Source organism: Pimephales promelas, chromosome 16, assembly GCF_988280905.1.
Source record: "Pimephales promelas chromosome 16, fPimPro1.hap1.1, whole genome shotgun sequence".
Taxonomy (NCBI): Eukaryota; Metazoa; Chordata; class Actinopteri; order Cypriniformes; family Leuciscidae; genus Pimephales; species Pimephales promelas.
In genome coordinates, this window is record NC_142784.1 from 9,342,484 (window position 1) to 9,363,587 (window position 21,104).

Sequence of the window (21,104 nt, forward strand, 5' to 3'; positions counted from 1 at the left end):
AGTAAATTGTAATTTCCTTGCTTCACCCCAGTCTTAAAGTAAGAATTATTATATAATTAAATGATTTAATTAAATAAAATGTAGTGCTCTCATAATAAATGCATTTAATAAAATACTATTATTCTTTTCTAAAGTCATGTATTTTTAATTTAAATGTATTTATAGGTTTTATAATCTAGAAGTTCCCGCCTTACAGGCTAAACTGCTGTTGGATTAGAGTCAAGTAAAAACTACGTAGGCCTATCATTTGCATGCAAAAACTATTTTTGCCGTATAAATGGCATGAGAAACTAAAGATATATAAAGGTATAGATATAATGCTTTTATGAGATTGGGCCGGTTAGACAGGAAGACAGAGAGAGATACACATCAACTTAGTTCCGCTTATATATCTCATTGATGTTGTAAACTTTGATTGACATGCTTTGACACGAGGGGGAGGCAGGGCCTTGAGTAATTTGCGGGGCCCTATGAAGCTTGTGTAGTGTGTGTATAGGGAGGATCCACTCTGGAAATATGTTAAGAACCCATTAGTGATAAGAACTTTTTAGGAAACCGGGTCCAGGGATTTAAGATTTGGGGATTTTTATTTACAATAATTAAAAATACAATTTTATATAATGAAGTGCTCATTTGCATATTACTTTTACGACATTTTTATTAACTGACATATTTAAAAAAAAACATTCTCAAGAGAGCTTTTGTTCACAAACAAGACAATTAGCATGAGAATAGTCTCCATATATATATAAATATCACCAGATAAAACGTTCACAACACTGTCAAACTAACAAAAAGAAATGGTGGTAACATTTTAATTATTTCTTTACGTGTGTCGTTAAATAACCAGCATATGCTACCTTTAGAGTATTGAACATTTCTGTTTATATCACAGGACTGAAGAGTTGACTATCTGATGATTATCTAAGTTTTAACTTTTAATCAACTAATTTTTTATTATGATGTGCATAATGAAATCTCTGTCATAAAACTGTATATAATTCTAGATGCAGCCACCACTAGAGAATCAATCCATTGTGTTTACACTCTCTGGACTAAATGAAATGATGGGGAAAAGATTTGTGTTTTTTTCATTGACTGCATTGTATTATCCGTTAATTGTGTTGTGTAATGCAACCATAATTTACACTGTAATCTCGCATAAGAAGCTTCATGAGCCGATGTATGTCTTTATTTGTAATCTGTGTGTAACTGGACTTTTTGGCACTGCTGGATTCTACCCTAAATTCATGTATGATTTATTATCTCAGTATCATGTAATTTCTTATGCTGGATGTTTGATTCAGATATTTGTCATTTATTCATCTGTTCTGTGTGACTTTTCAACATTAACAGTGATGGCATATGACAGATATGTGGCAATATGTAGACCACTGGAGTATCATTTAGTAATGACCAATCAGAGGGTTCTTGAATGTATGCTTTTCTGCTGGCTTCCTCCATTTTCTTTCGCATGTGTTATAATTGTATTAACATCAAGACTAACATTATGTGGCTCTATTATTGAAAAGATATATTGTGAAAATTGGTCAGTTGTTAAACTCTCCTGTTTTTCTACAACAGTAAATAATGTGATTGGGTATGTAATCATTTTTACATATTTTGGACATGCAATATTGATATTTTGCTCATACATTTACTTGGTTAAAAAATGCAGGAAGTCAATAGAGGGCAGGCAAAAATTCATGCAAACATGTGTACCACATCTTCTTGCATTGCTCAATGTGACTGTTGCTTTGCTGTTTGATGCACTGTACAGTCGTTATGGTTCAAAGAATTTGCCACAAGATTTGCGTAATTTCATGGCCATGGAATTCTTACTCATACCACCCATTGTAAACCCCCTCATTTATGGACTAAATCTGACAAGACTACGGAAGGAAGTCATGAGACTGCTGTTCAAAAAAGAAGTGGGAATATCTGATTGAATATTACTTGGTCATAAACAAAGATTTTATTATCCTAGACATTGTAGCACTATGGAAAATGATTTATTGAAATGGACAACATAAATATTGTGATAGCTAGGTTTTTTTCAGCCATATATATATATATATATATATATATATATATATATATATATATATATGTGTGTGTGTGTGTGTGAAAACATGAAATGATGCTGGATTACTCTTGAGTATGAATTACAAATGTTCAAGATTTTTATGTTCCTTTTATGTAATTTAACTGTCATAGACTAATGACATGACACTGACTGCTTGTGACACTGATTGTGCTTGAATGAAGTCTTAATGTGCCCATGACAGGTACAGTCCCATATTCATTAAAGACAACATTTTATCTTTCTTAAGAGGAGCTAAAATGGACAAGGGGACGTGTAAACCATTTAAAACTCTCATGTCTGTCAATGTTCGCTATGGCCATCACCTTTTTTTTTTATTCTGTCTACAAATATTACCCCCTGACTTCAGAACAATGCCCTTTCACACCTTATTTCTTTCCCAACGACTTCTGAAACTAACACTTGACTGATATTCACTGTCATTTCAATCCTGTAAATGAACACCTCACTGAAACACATATTTAAGTGGTAACACTTCATTTTACAGTGGATTTGTTACATGTTTATTCTACAGATAACATTAAATTATGCTTTATTTATGCAACTAACCATAAACCAAACACTAATTCCAATAAATTAGAAAGTACATTCTGCGACTCTGTACTTAATTGTATAATTACAGTTAGGACACATTTACAAAAGTGTTAACAAATATTTGCATGTGTTATGTGTTTGTCTTGGACATAAAAATATAACATGATTAAAATATAAATATATAAACATATTGCTTGGTCCGAATCAAATTTAAATTTAACCTCCTTCCTGGTCCTGAGTGGTATTGTTTCTGCAACTGAATTTGGTACATTAACTGTCAAGTTCTGTTTGTTTTTTAATTGATTACAGCTCAGCCCAAACTTGAAAACTGCTTTTCTCACTGAAGAACGCAAAGGACAACTCAGTCTGTTCACTTCTTGATTCTTTATTTTCTTTGAGATGGTTTGATAGACCAGTGATGGAATAATATGGTATAGTTTCTTGAAGGTGATTTGATAGATCAGTGATGGAACAGTAGATATAGGTTGAAAACCTTTCAAATACACAAACCAAACATGAATTAGTTACATATACATCATGAATCAGTCACACATAAATCACAATACCACTATCTCACAGAAATAATAAATGAATGCTATTGAATCTTCAAACCAAACTAAACACGATCATTAAGTTTAACCTAGGATTTTAACAAGAAAATACCATTCCCATAATTAAACTCATGCACATGTTACTTCTGTCAAGTTCAACATTCACATAACAAAATCCTCATAACCTTTAAATTGCACATTACAAACCAAGCAGAACCTGAACATTTAAAACTCAGCATATTCAAACACAGTTAATCATAAATTGTCCTACCAGTTGCGTCTTTAAATGATCAGGAGCTGTAATCATAATATCCTTTTCCAGGAATAAATGAGAGAACAAATTGAACTCTCCACAACACAATGCCATGCTCTCTCTGTGGGTGCGCAAGCAAATAAGCTACTTCCCCAAAGGTTGGTTCCACCAACTTTTGTTGCATGGATGCCCCCTGCAGTTTGGGAGTGCTTTGAGTGTCCTGGGTGAATCTTGGCTTGGAATGCTCAATACAACTAAAGCAAAGTAACCATGAATTGACACAACATTAACTAGTAAAATTGAGTAGAAATAATTGGAGGAAAACATAAAAAAAAATGTTATGAGTAATATTAAAGGACATGGGTTTATTTTATTATTTTAAAATGTTTCCTGGGTTGCCCTAATAATGTTAATATGTTTTTATTCTAGATCAAAAATAGTCATAATTTAGAAATAAAAGGCATTTTTCCTAGCCTGATTTTAGCCTCTGATTTGAACACTCTGTTTGAAGGGGTGTGTCTGCTGTGGTATTCAGTGTAACCGGCCACTGCTGTGATTGGCTGACATGCTTGCATATGAAATAGCTACTATTACGTCTCTCTCGAATACTTTTACTACATCTATTATACGTTTTTACAATTACAGCTATCAAGATTAATAAATTGTAGAATGTTTTTATAGTATTTAGATCTATTCCCATCACATGAAATGTTGCTGAGCATTGAGCAAGCTGATGACAGTCTGTTGAACACGAGAATGAAGATAGAAATATTTCAATGCAGTTTCTGCACTCTCAAGTTCGAGAGCGCATGCGCTTGCGGTCGGTGTTTGTGTTTGTTGCTCCCGCGAATTTCTTCTTAAGTCCTTGATTTTCTTCTTAACACTAGAAGTGCCAGAATTCCAAAACTACTAGAACGGCCACAAACGGTCATTTTGACCGTTATATTCAAAACGGTGTTTATTTCATTGACGAATAATTTTCATAATTATTTTCGTCAACCACATTTTTTCAAAGACGAAAACGAGACGATAACTAAATAAAAACTAGGTTTGAATGACAAAACTATGACGGAAATGTTAGATAGTGATGATATGCGAAGCGGTCGAAAGGCTCATAATAATAATAGAGCAGAACTAGTGAACAGCCCATGCAGCAAAACAAACAGCGCAGGACAGGGCAGCAGAGCTCACCATCATCCGACATGAATGGAACATCTGGATCCGCCGTGTCTGATGATAGCTGCCGTCTCTTTTTCCTTGATGTGGACTCTGAATCACTCCCTGATGATAATATAGCCTATAGATAACGTATTATAGATAACTGTAGTCCGGTTTTATTTGCTTATTTCTGATCAACAACTAATATAGAAATTATTATATAGCAAACACCGCTACAGAGGTGACCGGACGGACCTTTCTGTTGACAGTTGAGAGAGACCAGATCAACCGCGGGATATTTAACAAAAAAATATCGCGAAATTCAGTGCGGTCAATATGACCGTCTATGGCCGAAATAGGTAAATATGTTCATTTTTTTGTTTTGCCTTACGTTTACGTAACTTAATTTATATGAAAAGCATTTTAAATGAAAATACAGACAATTTTAGGAAAAGTCAGGTACCAACAGGATTTTATTATTTTTTTCAACAAAGTTATTGTAGATATAAAATTCAAAATGGTCAAAATGACCGTTGTGGCCGTTCTAGTGTTAACCACTCATTTATAAACAAACACTTTCTATTTTTATATCATGTGAATTTATCCTCGATACTATTCCTTATAAAAAACGTCTCAGGTTACGTATGTAACCCTGGTTCCCTGAGAGGGAACGAGAGCTGCGTTGTCAAACGCGATGGGGAACGCTCTGCGTGATTGATCGAGCTGCATTGTCAAATGCGATGGGAACCCCATACTCACTACGCCATGCTGAGAAATGCCCGTTGTGTGTGAAGTCCACACTAAGAAGCAAGCAACCTAGCCCCAGGAGTGGAGAGGCCAAGGTCATAAAATCTGACAAATGTATGCGGAGAGGACATCCTGCCGCATTACAAATATCAAGAAGGGAAACACTCGGAATAAAGGCCGTAGAGGCCACCATACTCTTAGTAGAATGGGCCCGAACAGCCATAGATGAAAGCTGTTCAGCCGCTTCATAAGCCAATGATATAGCTTCGACTATCCATTTCCTCATAACCTGTTTAGATGCAGGGGACTCTTTCTTGAGTGACCCAAAGCAGACAAATAATTGTTCGGACTTGCGCCACAGGGCTGCTCTGTGAACGTAGGCATCTAATGCCCGAACTGGACATAACAGGTTCAGTCGTTCCTGATCTGGGGTATTAAAAGGTGGAGGATAAAAGGCCTGCAGCACTATAAGGCCCCCAACATTAACTGGGACCTAAGGAGTATAACCCGGTCTAGGGTATAGAAATGCTTTCACCATACCCGGTGCAGATTCCAGGCATAAAGGAGCAACCGACAGAGCATGCAAATCTCCTAATCTCCGTTAAATGAAACAGCAAGGAGAAATGTTTTCAAAGTGAGGATTTTTTCTGAAACCTCTTCAATGGGCTCAAAGGGAGCCAAAGCCAGACCCTCAAGTACAATGGCCAAATCCCAAGCCGGTGCTCTGAGTGCAGTGCAGGTCTCAACCTCATGTACCACCGAGAAAAACTAGTAATTAGAGGATCTCTCCTGATAGAAGTACCCCCCAGAGGGGTGTGGTAGGCCGATATAGCCGCCACGTAAACCTTTAGGTAGAAGGAGATAATCCAGGAGAGAAACGGTCTTGCAAGAAATCAAGAACTGTACCAACAGGGCAGTTAACAGGATCTTGGTGACGTTCACCACACCAGATGGAGAATAATTTTTATTTCAATGCATATAGTTTCTCTCGTGGAAGGAGCTCTGCATTGGAGAATGGTCTCAACGACCTCAGTTGAGAGACAGGATTCTATGAGCCGGGCCCCCTCAGAGGCCAAGCCACAGTATCCAAACTCCAAATGAGGGTGAACTCCCGGGAGCAAAGATATCCGGAAATGCGTACCGGTGTAGTGTTAACCACACCTAATACATCACATCCAGTCCAAGCAGAGCTGGATGTGTGGGGGAGAACCAAATAGAGCAATGCGTTGTACCAACGATGTGAAATGTCGACTGACTTTAGTTTTACCAAAGTTCTCCCAAAGAAGCTCCACCACCTCAGGGTGAGTCTCCATTCCCTGGGCCTCAACCCCTGCCTCAACAGGATATCTGCTCCAATATACGAGACCATCAGTGTTTTATCCGAAAGGACAAACATATAGTGACCTCTAGGGTCTGGCAGGAAGTATTGAGATTTTCGGGAATACCGCCATCACTTTTAGCCAATTATGTGCTAAAAGATAGATGGTCCTGCCAAGTACCATTCGCAGAGCGACCACTCATGATCACCCCCAACTTGTGAAAGAAGCATCGGTCGATAGCATTATGCGTCGACAAGAAGCCCCCAAAAACTGGGCTTGGGCGAGGGACCAAGCTTCTTCGACATGACCGAAGCACGAAGGCAAAGCCGCGTGACCTTGATCATGCGAAACATTTTTCTCCTCGGAGAAAACCCCTTGGTCCTGAGTCATCACTGCATGGGTCTCATGTACAAAAGGCCAAAAGTAACTACGTTGGACACAGCTGCCATGAGAGCCACCAGTCTAAGAAAAAAAAAAAGCTTGACAGTGAGTAACTGGCCTAGATATACCCCCCAACTTGTCAAGTCAAGTCACATTTATTTATATAGCGCTTTTCACAATACAGATTGTATCAAAGCAGCTTCACAGTGATAACATGAAAGTAGTACAACACAGATCAATAATATTTTTAAATATTAACCCTCTGAGACCTAAGGGTATTTTTACAATAAATTTTCCGTCTGGTGTCATTTACTAAAAAAACTTGTAAAATATTAACCCTTTGGTGCACAGACAATTAACACACCCGGTTTTTTTTTAAGGACAAATTGAACTTTCAGCATATTTGTGTTACATTGATGTCACCTGAATGTAAAATAAGTTATGGGACCATAAAGACAAATGAAAAAATAAATCGGAAATGGAATCACTCAATTATTTATTGAAATCACAAACAAATAAATAAAAGCTAAGCAATTTTCCTCTGGAAAATAGTTTGTTCATGTCTTTGGAGTCCTGGAGCCTAGGAATAAACATTATAACTTGTACAGAACAAAAACTATTGACATTTTTCCAAAAGAAGTCCAGGCGTTTGGGGCCTCATGAAATTCACTGGTGCCAAGCCTTAAAACAGTTCCTATCAGCAATCACACAGAGGGCCACATCACAGGTTTTGCATTTCTATTTTATTTATTTATTCTTTTATTTATTATGTTCTTTTTATTCTTTTATAATACATTTATACTACTATAATACTTTTTACAGTAAATAAATAAATGGCACTTCAGCTGGGTCTATCCTGGTAATCTAGTTTCTCATCTGTCAAAAAGCTCTGTTCTCCTGAAAATCCATCTTCCTGCAATGCACCAAAATAGACCAGCGCTTTATTTACGTCCATTTCGCTGTGTTTCTCTGTGAATCGCGCGTCTCCGTGAGTCTCTCTATCTCTCTACACTAGCGCTTGGTTCATGCGTAATGACGCACACCAATGTTTACGACGGATCAGCCTGTAATTGGTCAAAAACCATCACGTGAAAACATCACGTGATATCCAGAATGGCCGCTAGCGTCGAACTAGCGGCAAAAATGACCGAATATTTATGAATTATGGACTTCAAGATTATCAAAGTTTGACATAAAGCGTTTGGATTTATTGCTGAAAACCTCTGAAAGGAAGCACAAGTTCCAGGCTGGATAGAAAACCTTCTATAAAGGTTAGAAAGACCCGAAAGACACCCCCGTGATGGCTAGCTCGTTAGCTTTCTGCTGGAAAAAACGGTAAGAAAATCGATAAATCTGTCATCGAGTAATGTAAACATTTATCGGAGGTGACGTGTGGCATCGTCGACGATGCCGTCGGGCTCTGGGGGTTAAATATCCCCAACTGAGCAAGCCAAAAGCAAGGCAACAGTGGCAAGGAACCAAAACTCCATCAGAACTTGTGAGGGAAGCATCCGTCGATAACATTATGCATCAACAAGAAGCCCCCAACAGTGGGCCTGGGCGAGCAACCAAGGTTCTTCCACAAGACCGAAGCACGAAGGCATAGCCGCATGACCTTGATCATGTGAAAAACGTTTTTCTCCTCGGAGAAAACCCCTTGGTCCTGAGCCATCACTGCATGGGTCTCATGTACAGAAGGCCAAAAGTAATTACGTTGGACGCAGCTGCCATGATATGTACCCCATTTACTGCTGTAAAAGGCTACACATAGAAAAGTGGTCCTCAGAGCACACTCTGCTTGGCGTTGAGCAACAACCCCCAACATCTTTAAATGAGACAGAACGACATCTCAATGCCGAACTGCCACATGCTCAGATTGAGCTAGGATCAATCAATCATTGATAGTATAATACGCAAATGCCCTGGAGTCCAGAGGAGCCAGAGCTGCATCCACGCATATTGAAAACAAAGGTGTGGGGTGAGAAACTTTGGCTGAATGGGAGAACCCGATATTGGTATGCTTCACCCCCGAAAGCAAACCTCAGGAACCTCCTGTGATGAGGATGGAAAGATAAGTAAGCACCCCTTAAGTTTATTGAGAGAAACCGGTCCTCGGACTGAATCTGTGACACAATCATATTTAGCGTAAGCATATTGAACTTAAGATTCTGAAACCTGCTGTTTAATTGACACAGGTCCAAGGTAGGACGCAACACCTCATCCTCTTTCAGAAACAATAAAGTAATGGCTGTCTGCTGGGAGGAGGAATCCCTTCTACAGCTCCTTTTACAGAAGTGTCAATACTTCCTGCTCCATAACCAAATCGTGCTCGGGTCCACCACTACGAGGAGGACCCCTAGAAATCTGGGCGGATGAGAACCGAACTGAATTCTGAAACCCTTTTCTATAGTGTGCAGGACCCAATGAGAAATGTGTGACAGTAGTTTCCACGCTGCCAGAAATTCTACTAGGGGAACCAGTCTCTCAAGACTGGCCTCTGGATTTGCTTGAACAATCATTTCAGTGCCCTGAAGCGGCAAAGCGACAGGGAGCAACCTAACTGACCGCTCTACGACCCTCCTCGGAGGATCGTATGGGGACGCCGGCACCTCGGTGTCCTGAACGGCGAACCGGCAGGAAACAACCGAAATGGCAGCGCTGCGACCCTCCTCAGAGAGTCGCACCCTCCTCAGAGAGTGTGTGCAGCGCCTCCTCTGAGGAGGGTCACAGCGCCTGTGACCCTTCTCAGAGAGTCGCACCCCAGAGGTTGCCGAGGAGAAACGATTTCTCAAAACCGTCCCTGCCCCGGAGGAGCCCTCAGAAGCCTGATAGCCTCATTTTTTTGCGACAGGACTTCTTGTCTATATAAGCTTTATTAGAGATGATGACAGTCCTCAGATCTTGCCTACCTCTTAACTAGCTTAGTTCCTACGACCCTCCTCGGAGGACTCGGAGGATCAAAAAAGCAGGCACCTCGGCGCCCTGAAACGGCGAACCGGCAGGGAAACCGAACTGACTGCCCTTTTTTTAAGGCTCGTTTGGGGACACTGAGACCTTGGTGCCCTGAAACGGCAAACCGGCAGGGAAACCGAACTGTCAGTGCTGCGACCCTCCTCAGAGAGTCGCACCCCAAAGGGCACTGAGGAGAAACGATTTCTCAAAACCGTCCCTACCCCAGAGGGGACCACCCTTACACCCTTATCCCCACCCGTGATGTAACGAGGGCAGGGAACCACACACCGTCTATAATCTTGCTTGCCATAAATATAGATAGTAATATATGAAGAGTTCAGATGCAAAAGCCTCTAAATGCCATTTGAAATTTTCTTCTTTAATGATGATTTTTGTCAAGCTTGTATATTTAAGTTCAGTGATTTCACTTAAATGGCAATGATAATTACCTATTAATTGTTATTTAAGTGAAATTACTGAACTTAAATATACAAGTTTGACAAAAATCATGATTAAAGATGAAAATTTCAAATGGCATTTAGAGGCTTTTGCATCTGAACTCTTTATATATTGGGCTTTGACAAACAACAATAAATAGACAAGGTCAGAGTACAGAGATTGCTTGCTGAAGGCTACAGATGCTGTAGCGGTCTGATTTCAAGGGTGGTTTATAGTTTCCTGGTCAATGACGTCACCTGACGTCCTACTCTCTCATTGGACTGATTGTACAGACGCTACTTATATCCAACCTTCCGAATCTCGGCTACTAGCCTTTAGCCCGCTAGCATTTCACGCGTGGCCTCACACTGAAAGGATATGGGTTACGTTATATCTGGATTTTCAGTCCTAAATTAGTAGTGATAGTTGTAGTATCACTACTAATTTACTGTTCATCTGTTATAATGGCAAACATATCGGATGCGTGTCTAACGTTACTAACGTTCTAACGTTTCGCTTCAAAGACGGGAGGACAGTACATTTTGAAGACTCTGCCATTATCCCGTTTTTCTCGGTTTTCCTCCGTTTTAATCTCCCCAACCGGAAACTGAAGAGCATCCTTGCATCAAATGCGGAACTTATGCGTGCATATAGCCTATTGGCATGCTAAGCCGCCTTGCATTTGTCTGCATGCTGCTGCAACACGCTTTACATTAATATAAAATTAAGGATAATTTTTTGGCTTCAATATGTCGAGGAAATATCAATATCTTTCCCCTAGCGTAAGATATTACGCAGTACTCGTTAATATGGTAACATATCACACTGAAGTAGGCTGATTTAAAATTAATTAATTAAAATTAAAATTAATTAACCATACCCTTGATGACCAAGCGTGGATGTTTTTCCACTGAGAAACGAACATTGTTATTATGTTTTGATTGATACTGTGAAGCTGCTTTGATGCAATCTATATTATGAAAAGCGCTATTTAAATATATTTGACTTGACTTGACTACTGGCGTCGGACAGTGAGGATTGAGAGAGACCGCCGCTCCACTGTCTGTGAATCGCAGACAGTGAATCGCAGACAGTGAATCGAGACCCCACATCCACTGTCTGTGAATCGCAAGGAAATTGACCCAGCATCGAGTCGGAACTAATGCGTCTACTCTCGCAAGCCGTGGCGAGCCTTGGCCTAGAGTGGGAGGCGTCCGCGTAGCCCGCCTGCAACCGACTGGATGGGTGCTTCCTTCAACAGGACCGCGCCCCACCGCCTTCCAGGCCCGCGCCTTTCCTTCCTGAGCTTCACGAAGAAGTCGCAAAATCCTGGAACATCCTTCGCAGTCCGAGTGCGTTCCTTTGTCTCTGCAGCATTCTCCGTGGTGGACAGTATGAAAGACAGAGGTGGAAGAAACCATAGCAGCCCATCTTTGCCTGCCCTCTGCTGGACAGCGAGCTAAGACTGCACTGCCATCAAAGGCTTGCCACAGTTCTTCAGCCAAACACTCCCGCGCTTACAGCGCCACAGGGCAGGCTGTGTCGGCTCTTCACTCGATTGACATACTGCAGATACTCCAGGCCGACTTTCTCGGAAAATTGGAGGTGCCAGATTTACGGAGCGCTACACAGACCATTGGGCAGACTATGGCTTCTCTCATCATCGCTGAGAGACATCTATGGTTGATGCTGTTGGAGATCCCGGAAGTGGAGCGCTCAGAGCGAAGGGGGCCTGTACAGCAGATATTTTCTGGTCCCCGAAAAAGACTGGGGTCTCGGACCCATTCTAGGTCTAAGACATCTGAACAAAGCGCTTATGAAAAGCCAGTTCAGAATGCTTGCAACCAGGAAAATCCTTGCGCAGATTTGCCAAGGGGACTGGTTTGTATCAATAGATCTGAAGGACGCTTGTTTCCAGATACAAATAGCGTCTTGTTGATCCGCGGCTGTGCCACAGACACTGTATTTATATTTCAAATCCAGAAGTTATCAGCTAAAGTTGAAGTTGTCACCAGTGTGATTCTCTTTGTACACACACACTCTTTCATAGAGATATTCACGTTAAAACACACTTTAATCATCTTTTTTTTTTAAAGGCATACTTCTATATAGATTATATATTAAGTTTCTGAAGCAAGTGGTAACATATTTAACCATGTACTTATATTAAAATCACAAACATTTTTAATTAAAACTTAAAATTGACAAAAGCAGCAGGCACCTTTTTTCACAATTAATCTTGCATGTCACAATTTTAATCTTTTTTTCCACATCCACGAATCAGAGTGTCGTTCATCACCTTGTTTAAGCAAATTGTAATTTCCTTGCTTCACCCCAGTCTTAAAGTAAGAATTATTATATAATTAAATGATTTAATTAAATAAAATGTAGTGCTCTCATAATAAACGCATTTAATAAAATACTACTATTCTTTTCTAAAGTCATATATTTTTAATTTAAATGTATTTATAGGTTTTATAATCTAGAAGTTCCCGCCTTACAGGCTAAACTGCTGTTGGATTAGAGTCAAGTAAAAACTACGTAGGCCTATCATTTGCATGCAAAAACTATTTTTGCCGTATAAATGGCATGAGAAACTAAAGATATATAAAGGTATAGATATAATGCTTTTATGAGATTGGGCCGGTTAGACAGGAAGACAGAGAGAGATACACATCAACTTAGTTCCGCTTAATTATCTCATTGATGTTGTAAACTTTGATTGACATGCTTTGACACGAGGGGGAGGCAGGGCCTTGAGTAATTTGCGGGGCCCTATGAAGCTTGTGTAGTGTGTGTATAGGGAGGATCCACTCTGGAAATATGTTAAGAACCAGTTAGTGATAAGAACTTTTTAGGAAACCGGGTCCAGGGATTTAAGATTTGGGGATTTTTATTTACAATAATTAAAAATACAATTTTATATAATGAAGTGCTCATTTGCATATTACTTTTACGACATGTTTATTAACTGACATATTTAAAAAAAACACATTCTCAAGAGAGCTTTTGTTCACAAACAAGACAATTAGCATGAGAATAGTCTCCATATATATAAATATCACCAGATAAAACGTTCACAACACTGTCAAACTAACAAAAAGAAATGGTGGTAACATTTTAATTATTTCTTCACGTGTGTCGTTAAATAACCAGCATATGCTACCTTTAGAGTATTGAACATTTCTGTTTATATCACAGGACTGAAGAGTAGACTATCTGATGATTATCTAAGTTTTAACTTTTAATCAACTAATTTTTTATTATGATGTGCATAATGAAATCTCTGTCATAAAACTGTATATAATTCTAGATGCAGCAACCACTAGAGAATCAATCCATTGTCTTAATGTTTACACTCTCTGGACTAAATGAAATGATGGGGAAAAGATTTGTGTTTTTTTCATTGACTGCATTGTATTATCCATTAATTGTGTTGTGTAATGCAACCATAATTTACACTGTAATCTCGCATAAGAAGCTTCATGAGCCGATGTATGTCTTTATTTGTAATCTGTGTGTAACTGGACTTTTTGGTACTGCTGGATTCTACCCTAAATTCATGTATGATTTATTATCTCAGTATCATGTAATTTCTTATGCTGGATGTTTGATTCAGATATTTGTCATTTATTTCTCTGTTCTGTGTGACTTTTCAACGTTAGCAGTGATGGCATATGACAGATATGTGGCAATATGTAGACCACTGGAGTATCATTCAGTAATGACCAATCGGAGGGTTCTTGAATGTATGCTTTTCTGCTGGCTTCCTCCATTTTCTTTCGCATGTGTTGGAATTGTATTAACATCAAGACTAACATTATGTGGCTCTATTATTGAAAAGATATATTGTGAACATTGGTCGGTTGTTAAACTCTCCTGTTTTTCTATAACAGTAAATAGTGTGTTTGGGTATGTAATCATTTTTACATATTTTGGACATGCAATATTGATATTTTGCTCATACATTTACTTGGTTAAAAAATGCAGGAAGTCAATAGAGGGCAGGCACAAATTCATGCAAACATGTGTACCACATCTTCTTGCATTGCTCAATGTGACTGTTGCTTTGCTGTTTGATGCACTGTACAGTCGTTATGGTTCAAAGAATTTGCCACAAGATTTGCGTAATTTCATGGCCATGGAATTCTTACTCATACCACCCATTTTAAACCCCCTCATTTATGGACTAAATCTGACAAGACTACGGAAGGAAGTCATGAGACTGCTGTTCAAAAAAAAAGTGGGAATATCTGATTGAATATTACTTGGTCACAAACAAAGATTTTATTATCCTAGACATTGTAGCACTATGGAAAATGTTTTATTGAAATGGAAAACATAAATATTGTGATAGCTAGGTTTTTTTCAGCCATTTATATATATATATATATATATATGTGTGTGTGTGTGTGTGTGTGTGTGTGTGTGTGTGTGTGTGCGTGTGTAAAAACATGAAATGATGCTGGATTACTCTTGAGTATGAATTACAAATGTTCAAGATTTTTATGTTCCTTTGATGTAATTTAACTGTCATAGACTAATGACATGACACTGACTGCTTGTGACACTGATTGTGCTTGAATGAAGTCTTAATGTGCCCATGACAGGTACAGTCCCATATTCATTAAAGACAACATTTTATCTTTTATCTTTATTCAGCAGATATGAGCTGACTTATTTATTCATTCATTTAAAAGTCAAACATCTGCCTTTCTCTTGACATTTTTATTTGTTTGTACTGTTTCTTTTTAAAACAAAACACTAACGATACCAATTCCTCGGAACTGGAAATCGCAGTCCAGATCTGGGTGCTGAGATAGAGCTGAGGTCGTCCCAACCCCCCGCTGTCAGATCCGTTTGCGAACCCCGAAATGCGAGTCGTCTCCGTGCCTCGGCAACAGAGAGACCCGCGCGGGGAACGCGAACCGAACCATCCTCCTCGGAGAACGCCCGGCGGGAGCGGAGCGTCCTCGCGGACTGCTTCTCGCAATGCCCACAATCAGCTCCCTCGAGAACTGACTGCTGGCATGCTCCACTCCCAAACAAATAGCTGATGTGTGTCCCCACCCGTGATGTAACGAGGGCAGGGAATCACACAGCGTCTATAATCTTGCTTGCCATAAATATTAATATAAATAGTGATATATATTTCTTTTCTTGGCTTTGACAAACAACTATAAATAGACAAGGACAGAATACAGCGATCGCTTGCTGATGGCTACAGAAGCTGTCGCGGTCTGAGCTCAAGGGTGCTTTATAGTTTCCTGGTCGATGACGTCACCTGACGTCCTACTCTCTCATTGGACTGATTGTACAGACGCTTCACGACGCAATCACGCAGAGCGTTCCAATCGCGTTTGACAACGCAGCTCGAAGTTCCCTTGAAAGGGAACATGTTGTTAAATGATTAGGAAACATAGAAAACTTTAGCATTGGTGTTTTTTTACATACTCAAAATATGAGTCTGAAAAAGTTAACAACTGAAAAATAAAATAAAAATGTAGGTAATATTATATTGATAAAACTGGTTACATAATATTGGTATCGAAAAAGGTATCGGTATCGAACATTTTGTTTCGATACCCAGCCCTACTGTTGAGAGAATAATGTTTGAGATCAAACTACCCTTACATTGCATTGCAATATATTTGAGGAGTGATATGAAGTTACCTAGGCAACTGAGAGAGCCGGTCCACACGACAATCACGCAAGTGTATTTACCTTACCTGGTGCTGACACTCATCACTACAGAAACTGAGTATAATTTCAACGCGTTCTCATCCCAAAGCGCCATATAGGACGCTTTTGCAAAAGCGTAAATATCCAACGCACATGGCACCCTTTAACGTCTAATGAGACGCTTCGGTTAATGGTTAAGTTTAGGTATGGTGTTGGGTAAGGGTTAGACCACTAGGGGGCGCCTTCTGCCCAAATATATCTGCGTCTCATTTCACGTACGCTTTTGCAAAAGCGTCCTATATGGCGCTTTGGGATGTGAACGGGCTCATAATTTATGATGTAATGTGACTTGTGAGAGACATCATGCATGCGCTCGCTCTCAGCTATTTACGCCCCCAGTCAAGCGCGGCAGTCTCTATTCTACATCACTGACCGATGTAGGCTTTGGCGGGACACAAATTTGCTTTTGCGGCCGCCAAAAAAAAAAGGATGATCTCATGGGTTTTATTAGATGTAATACAACTTAAAAAAAAAAGACCCTGCCTCTATCAGCCACATCAGGCGTGTAAAAGAAACAGGCATCTATTTTTGGACTCGGCTATTTTTTATAGCCGAGTTTTTTTTATAAGTTTTATGCTATACACTTTAGTTACACTATACTCTTAGTTACACTGTCTCAACACAATGCATTGAACTGTTACGTATTCTCCACTAACGTTGTCTGTGACAATCTATCAGTTATGAAAGAGCTAGCTTCATTAGATAGCTAGAGTAGCCTAACAAAATAAATTACCTGTACATCTGTAACGTTAGCTGTTGGTGCATCTGGAAAGCCGGGTGGACTACATTCCTTGTGATAAACTTGTGAACGTTTTGTTTGATTAAATGGTTCTTTAAAGTCGACTGGTATAATGGTCACTGCAAATCCTCGTTTTTGATTCTCTGCTAGTGTCTCCTTGTCCAAGCCTGCAGAAATAATCCAAAGTTGAATCCTTTCTGGATCTTCAAAAGGAAATTTGTGAAAACTTTGCTTCTGTTCTGTGTTTTCTTTTGATGCAGTAACATTACTAACCAGAGTGAAGAAAAATTCTGCCGGTGCTGAGAAACTAGTTCCTGTAAATGTAATGCAATCATTAAGATGAAAAGCATAGTTTGACTAACTAATGGTGAGTAATTAATGACTTAATTTTCATTTTTGGGTGAACTAACCCTTTAAGTCATAATTACGTTAGTAACAGAAAGAAAGTTTATCATATTATGACTTACAGAATTAAATATTTTTTTACTCAACTGTGGCGGAAACAGGATTCCATATGATACAACCTTTCAATTAAGCATGATAATATGGTAACATATCACACTGAAGTAGGCTGATTTAAAATTAATTAATTAAAATTAAAATTAATTAACCATACCCTTGATGACCAAGCGTGGATGTTTTTCCACTGAGAAACGAACATTGTTATTATGTTTTGATTGATACTGTGAAGCTGCTTTGATGCAATCTATATTATGAAAAGCGCTATATAAATATATTTGACTTGACTTGACTACTGGCGTCGGACAGTGAGGATTGAGAGAGACCGCCGCTCCACTGTCTGTGAATCGCAGACAGTGAATCGCAGACAGTGAATCGAGACCCCACATCCACTGTCTGCATACTTCTATATAGATTATATATTAAGTTTTTAAGCAAGCGGTAACATTGTACTTGTATTAAAATCACAAACATTTTTAATTAAAACTTAAAATTGACAAAAGCAGCAGGCACTTTTTTTCACAATTAATCTTGCATGTCACAATTTTAATCTTTTTTCCACATTCACGAATCAGAGTGTGGTTCATCACCTTGTTTAAGTAAATTGTAATTTCCTTGCTTCACCCCAGTCTTAAAGTAAGAATTATTATATAATTAAATGATTTAATTAAATAAAATGTAGTGCTCTCATAAATGCATTTAATAAAATACTACTATTCTTTTCTAAAGTCATATATTTTTCATTTAAATGTATTTATAGGTTTTATAACCTAGAAGTTCCCGCCTTACAGGATAAACTGCTGTCGGATTAGAGTCAAGTAAAAACTGCGTAGGCCTTTGCATGCAAAAACTATTTTTAGCGTATAAATGGCATGAGAAACTAAATGCATGGTATAGATATAATGCTTTTATGAGATTTGGCTGGTTAGACAGGAAGACAGAGAGAGATACACATCAACTTAGTTCCTCTTAATTATCTCATTGATGTTGTAAACTTTGATTGACATGCTTTGACACGAGGGGGAGGCAGGGCCTTGAGTAATTTGCGGGTCCCTATGAAGCTTGTGTAGTGTGTGTATAGGGAGGATCCACTCTGGAAATATGTTAAGAACCAGTTAGTGATGAGAACTTTTTAGGAAACCGGGTCCAGGGATTTAAGATTTGGGGATTTTTATTTACAATAATTAAAAATACAATTTTATATAATGAAGTGCTCATTTGCATATTACTTTTACGACATGTTTATTAACTGACATATTTAAAAAAAAAAACACATTCTCAAGAGAGCTTTTGTTCACAAACAAGACAATTAGCATGAGAATAGTCTCCATATATATAAATATCACCAGATAAAACGTTCACAACACTGTCAAACTAACAAAAAGAAATGGTGGTAACATTTTAATTATTTCTTTACGTGTGTCGTTAAATAACCAGCATATGCTACCTTTAGAGTATTGAATATTTCTGTTTATATCACAGGACTGAAGAGTTGACTATCTGATGATTATCTAAGTTTTAACTTTTAATCAACTAATTTTTTATTATGATGTGCATAATGAAATCTCTGTCATAAAATTGTATATAATTCTAGATGCAGCCACCACTAGAGAATCAATCCATTGTCTTAATGTTTACACTCTCTGGACTAAATGAAATGATGGGGAAAAGATTTGTGTTTTTTTCATTGACTGCATTGTATTATCCATTAATTGTGTTGTGTAATGCAACCATAATTTACACTGTAATCTCGCATAAGAAGCTTCATGAGCCGATGTATGTCTTTATTTGTAATCTGTGTGTAACTGGACTTTTTGGCACTGCTGGATTCTACCCTAAATTCATGTATGATTTATTATCTCAGTATCATGTGATTTCTTATGCTGGATGTTTGATTCAGATATTTGTCATTTATTTCTCTGTTCTGTGTGACTTTTCAACATTAACAGTGATGGCATATGACAGATATGTGGCAATATGTAGACCACTGGAGTATCATTCAGTAATGACCAATCAGAGGGTTCTTGAATGTATGCTTTTCTGCTGGCTTCCTCCATTTTCTTTCGCATGTGTTGGAATTGTATTAACATCAAGACTAACATTATGTGGCTCTATTATTGAAAAGATATATTGTGAAAATTGGTCAGTTGTTAAACTCTCCTGTTTTTCTACAACAGTAAATAATGTGTTTGGGTATGTAATCATTTTTACATATTTTGGACATGCAATATTGATATTTTGCTCATACATTTACTTGGTTAAAAAATGCAGGAAGTCAATAGAGGGCAGGCACAAATTCATGCAAACATGTGTACCACATCTTCTTGCATTGCTCAATGTGACTGTTGCTTTGCTGTTTGATTTACTGTACACTCGTTATGGTTCAAAGAATTTGCCACAAGATTTGCGTAATTTCATGGCCATGGAATTCTTACTCATTCCACCCATTGTAAACCCCCTCATTTATGGACTAAATCTGACAAGACTACGGAAGGAAGTCATGAGACTGCTGTTCAAAAAAGAAGTGGGAATATCTGATTGAATATTACTTGGTTACAAACAAAGATTTTATTATCCTAGACATTGTAGCACTATGGAAAATGTTTTATTGAAATGGACAACATAAATATTGTGATAGCTAGGTTTTTTTCAGCCATATACATATATATATATATGAGAGGCAGATCTTAAGAGGAGCTAAAATGGACAAGGGGACGTGTAAACCATTTAAAACTCTCATGTCTGTCAATGTTCGCTATGGCCATCACCTTTTTTTTATTCTGTCTACAAATATTACCCCCTGACTTCAGAACAATGGCCTTTCACACCTTATTTCTTTCCCAACGACTCCTGAAACTAACACTTGACTGATATTCACTGTCATTTCAATCCTGTAAATGAACACCTCACTGAAACACATATTTAAGTGGTAACACTTCATTTTACAGTGGATTTGTTACATGTTTATTCTACCCATAACATTAAATTATGCTTTATTTTATGCAACTAACCATAAACCAAACACTAATTCCAATAAATTAGAAAGTACATTCTGCGACTCTGTACTTAATTGTATAATTACAGTTAGGACACATTTACAAAAGTGTTAACAAATATTTGCATGTGCTATGTGTTTGTCTTGGACATAAAATACAACATGATTGAAATATAAATATATAAATATATTGCTTGGTCCGAATCAAATATAAATTTAACCTCCTTCCTGGTACTGAGTGGTATTGTTTCTGTAACTGAATTTGGCACATTAACTAATAAAATTGAGTAGAAATAATTGGAGGAAAACATAAAAAAAAATGTTATGAGTAATATTAAAGGACATGGGGTTATTTTATTATTTTAAAATGTTTCCTGGGTTGCCCTAATAATGTTAATATGTTTTTCTTCTAGATCAAAAATAGTCATAATTTAGAAATAAAAGGCATTTCTCCTAGCCTGATTTTAGCCTCTGATTTGAACACTCTGTTTGAAGGGGTGTGTCTGCTGTGGTATTCAGTGTAACCAGCCACTGCTGTGATTGGCTGACATGCTTGCATATGAAATAGCAAGTATTACGTCTCTTTTGAATACTTTTACTACATCTATTATACGTTTTTACAATTACAGCTATCAAGTTTAATAAATTGTAGAATGTTTTTATAGTATTTAGATCTATTCCCATCACATGAAATGTTGCTGAGCATTGAGCAAGCTGATGACAGTCTGTTGA

General features: G+C 38.1%; 3 protein-coding genes and 2 long non-coding RNA genes across 6 annotated transcripts in view; 3 read left to right on the forward strand and 2 right to left on the reverse strand.

The window, feature by feature from the left end:
• Window positions 1-21,104, reverse strand: part of LOC148973306 (uncharacterized) — a 69,346-nt gene that overhangs the window by 7,021 nt on the left and 41,221 nt on the right. Inside the window, exons 5-6 of one of the 2 annotated variants that reach the window (XR_016146813.1) lie at window positions 17,192-17,232; window positions 15,842-17,085 (exon numbers count right to left, since the gene is read on the reverse strand). The exons of the other annotated variant lie outside the window; for it this stretch is intronic. This is a non-coding gene — a long non-coding RNA (uncharacterized LOC148973306). Of the gene's footprint in view, window positions 1-15,841; window positions 17,086-17,191; window positions 17,233-21,104 lie in introns of those variants that run through there. 2 annotated transcript variants of the gene reach the window in all.
• On the forward strand, window positions 932-1,949 carry LOC120470600 (olfactory receptor 6N1-like). Its single transcript, XM_039660180.2, has one exon. It carries the CDS (start codon window positions 1,008-1,010, stop codon window positions 1,947-1,949), a length of 942 nt encoding a protein of 313 aa, XP_039516114.2. The 5' UTR covers window positions 932-1,007.
• On the reverse strand, window positions 3,004-10,286 carry LOC148973307 (uncharacterized). The gene is made up of 2 exons (XR_016146812.1): window positions 3,461-10,286; window positions 3,004-3,131 (listed from the first exon to the last, which is right to left on the reverse strand). It is a non-coding gene; the product is annotated as an uncharacterized LOC148973307 (long non-coding RNA).
• LOC120470592 (olfactory receptor 6N1-like) lies at window positions 13,751-14,765 on the forward strand. The gene has a single exon (XM_039660172.2). It carries the CDS (start codon window positions 13,751-13,753, stop codon window positions 14,696-14,698), a length of 948 nt encoding a protein of 315 aa, XP_039516106.2. The 3' UTR covers window positions 14,699-14,765.
• On the forward strand, window positions 18,707-20,027 carry LOC148973308 (olfactory receptor 6N1-like). The gene has a single exon (XM_089120786.1). It carries the CDS (start codon window positions 18,972-18,974, stop codon window positions 19,917-19,919), a length of 948 nt encoding a protein of 315 aa, XP_088976912.1. The 5' UTR covers window positions 18,707-18,971; the 3' UTR covers window positions 19,920-20,027.

What these genes read in the sequence shown, in the direction of transcription:
- LOC120470600 (XM_039660180.2), top strand. Translation starts at nt 1,008, where the DNA reads ATGCAGCCACCACTAGAGAATCAATCCATTGTGTTTACACTCTCTGGA.
- LOC120470592 (XM_039660172.2), top strand. Translation starts at nt 13,751, where the DNA reads ATGCAGCAACCACTAGAGAATCAATCCATTGTCTTAATGTTTACACTC.
- LOC148973308 (XM_089120786.1), top strand. Translation starts at nt 18,972, where the DNA reads ATGCAGCCACCACTAGAGAATCAATCCATTGTCTTAATGTTTACACTC.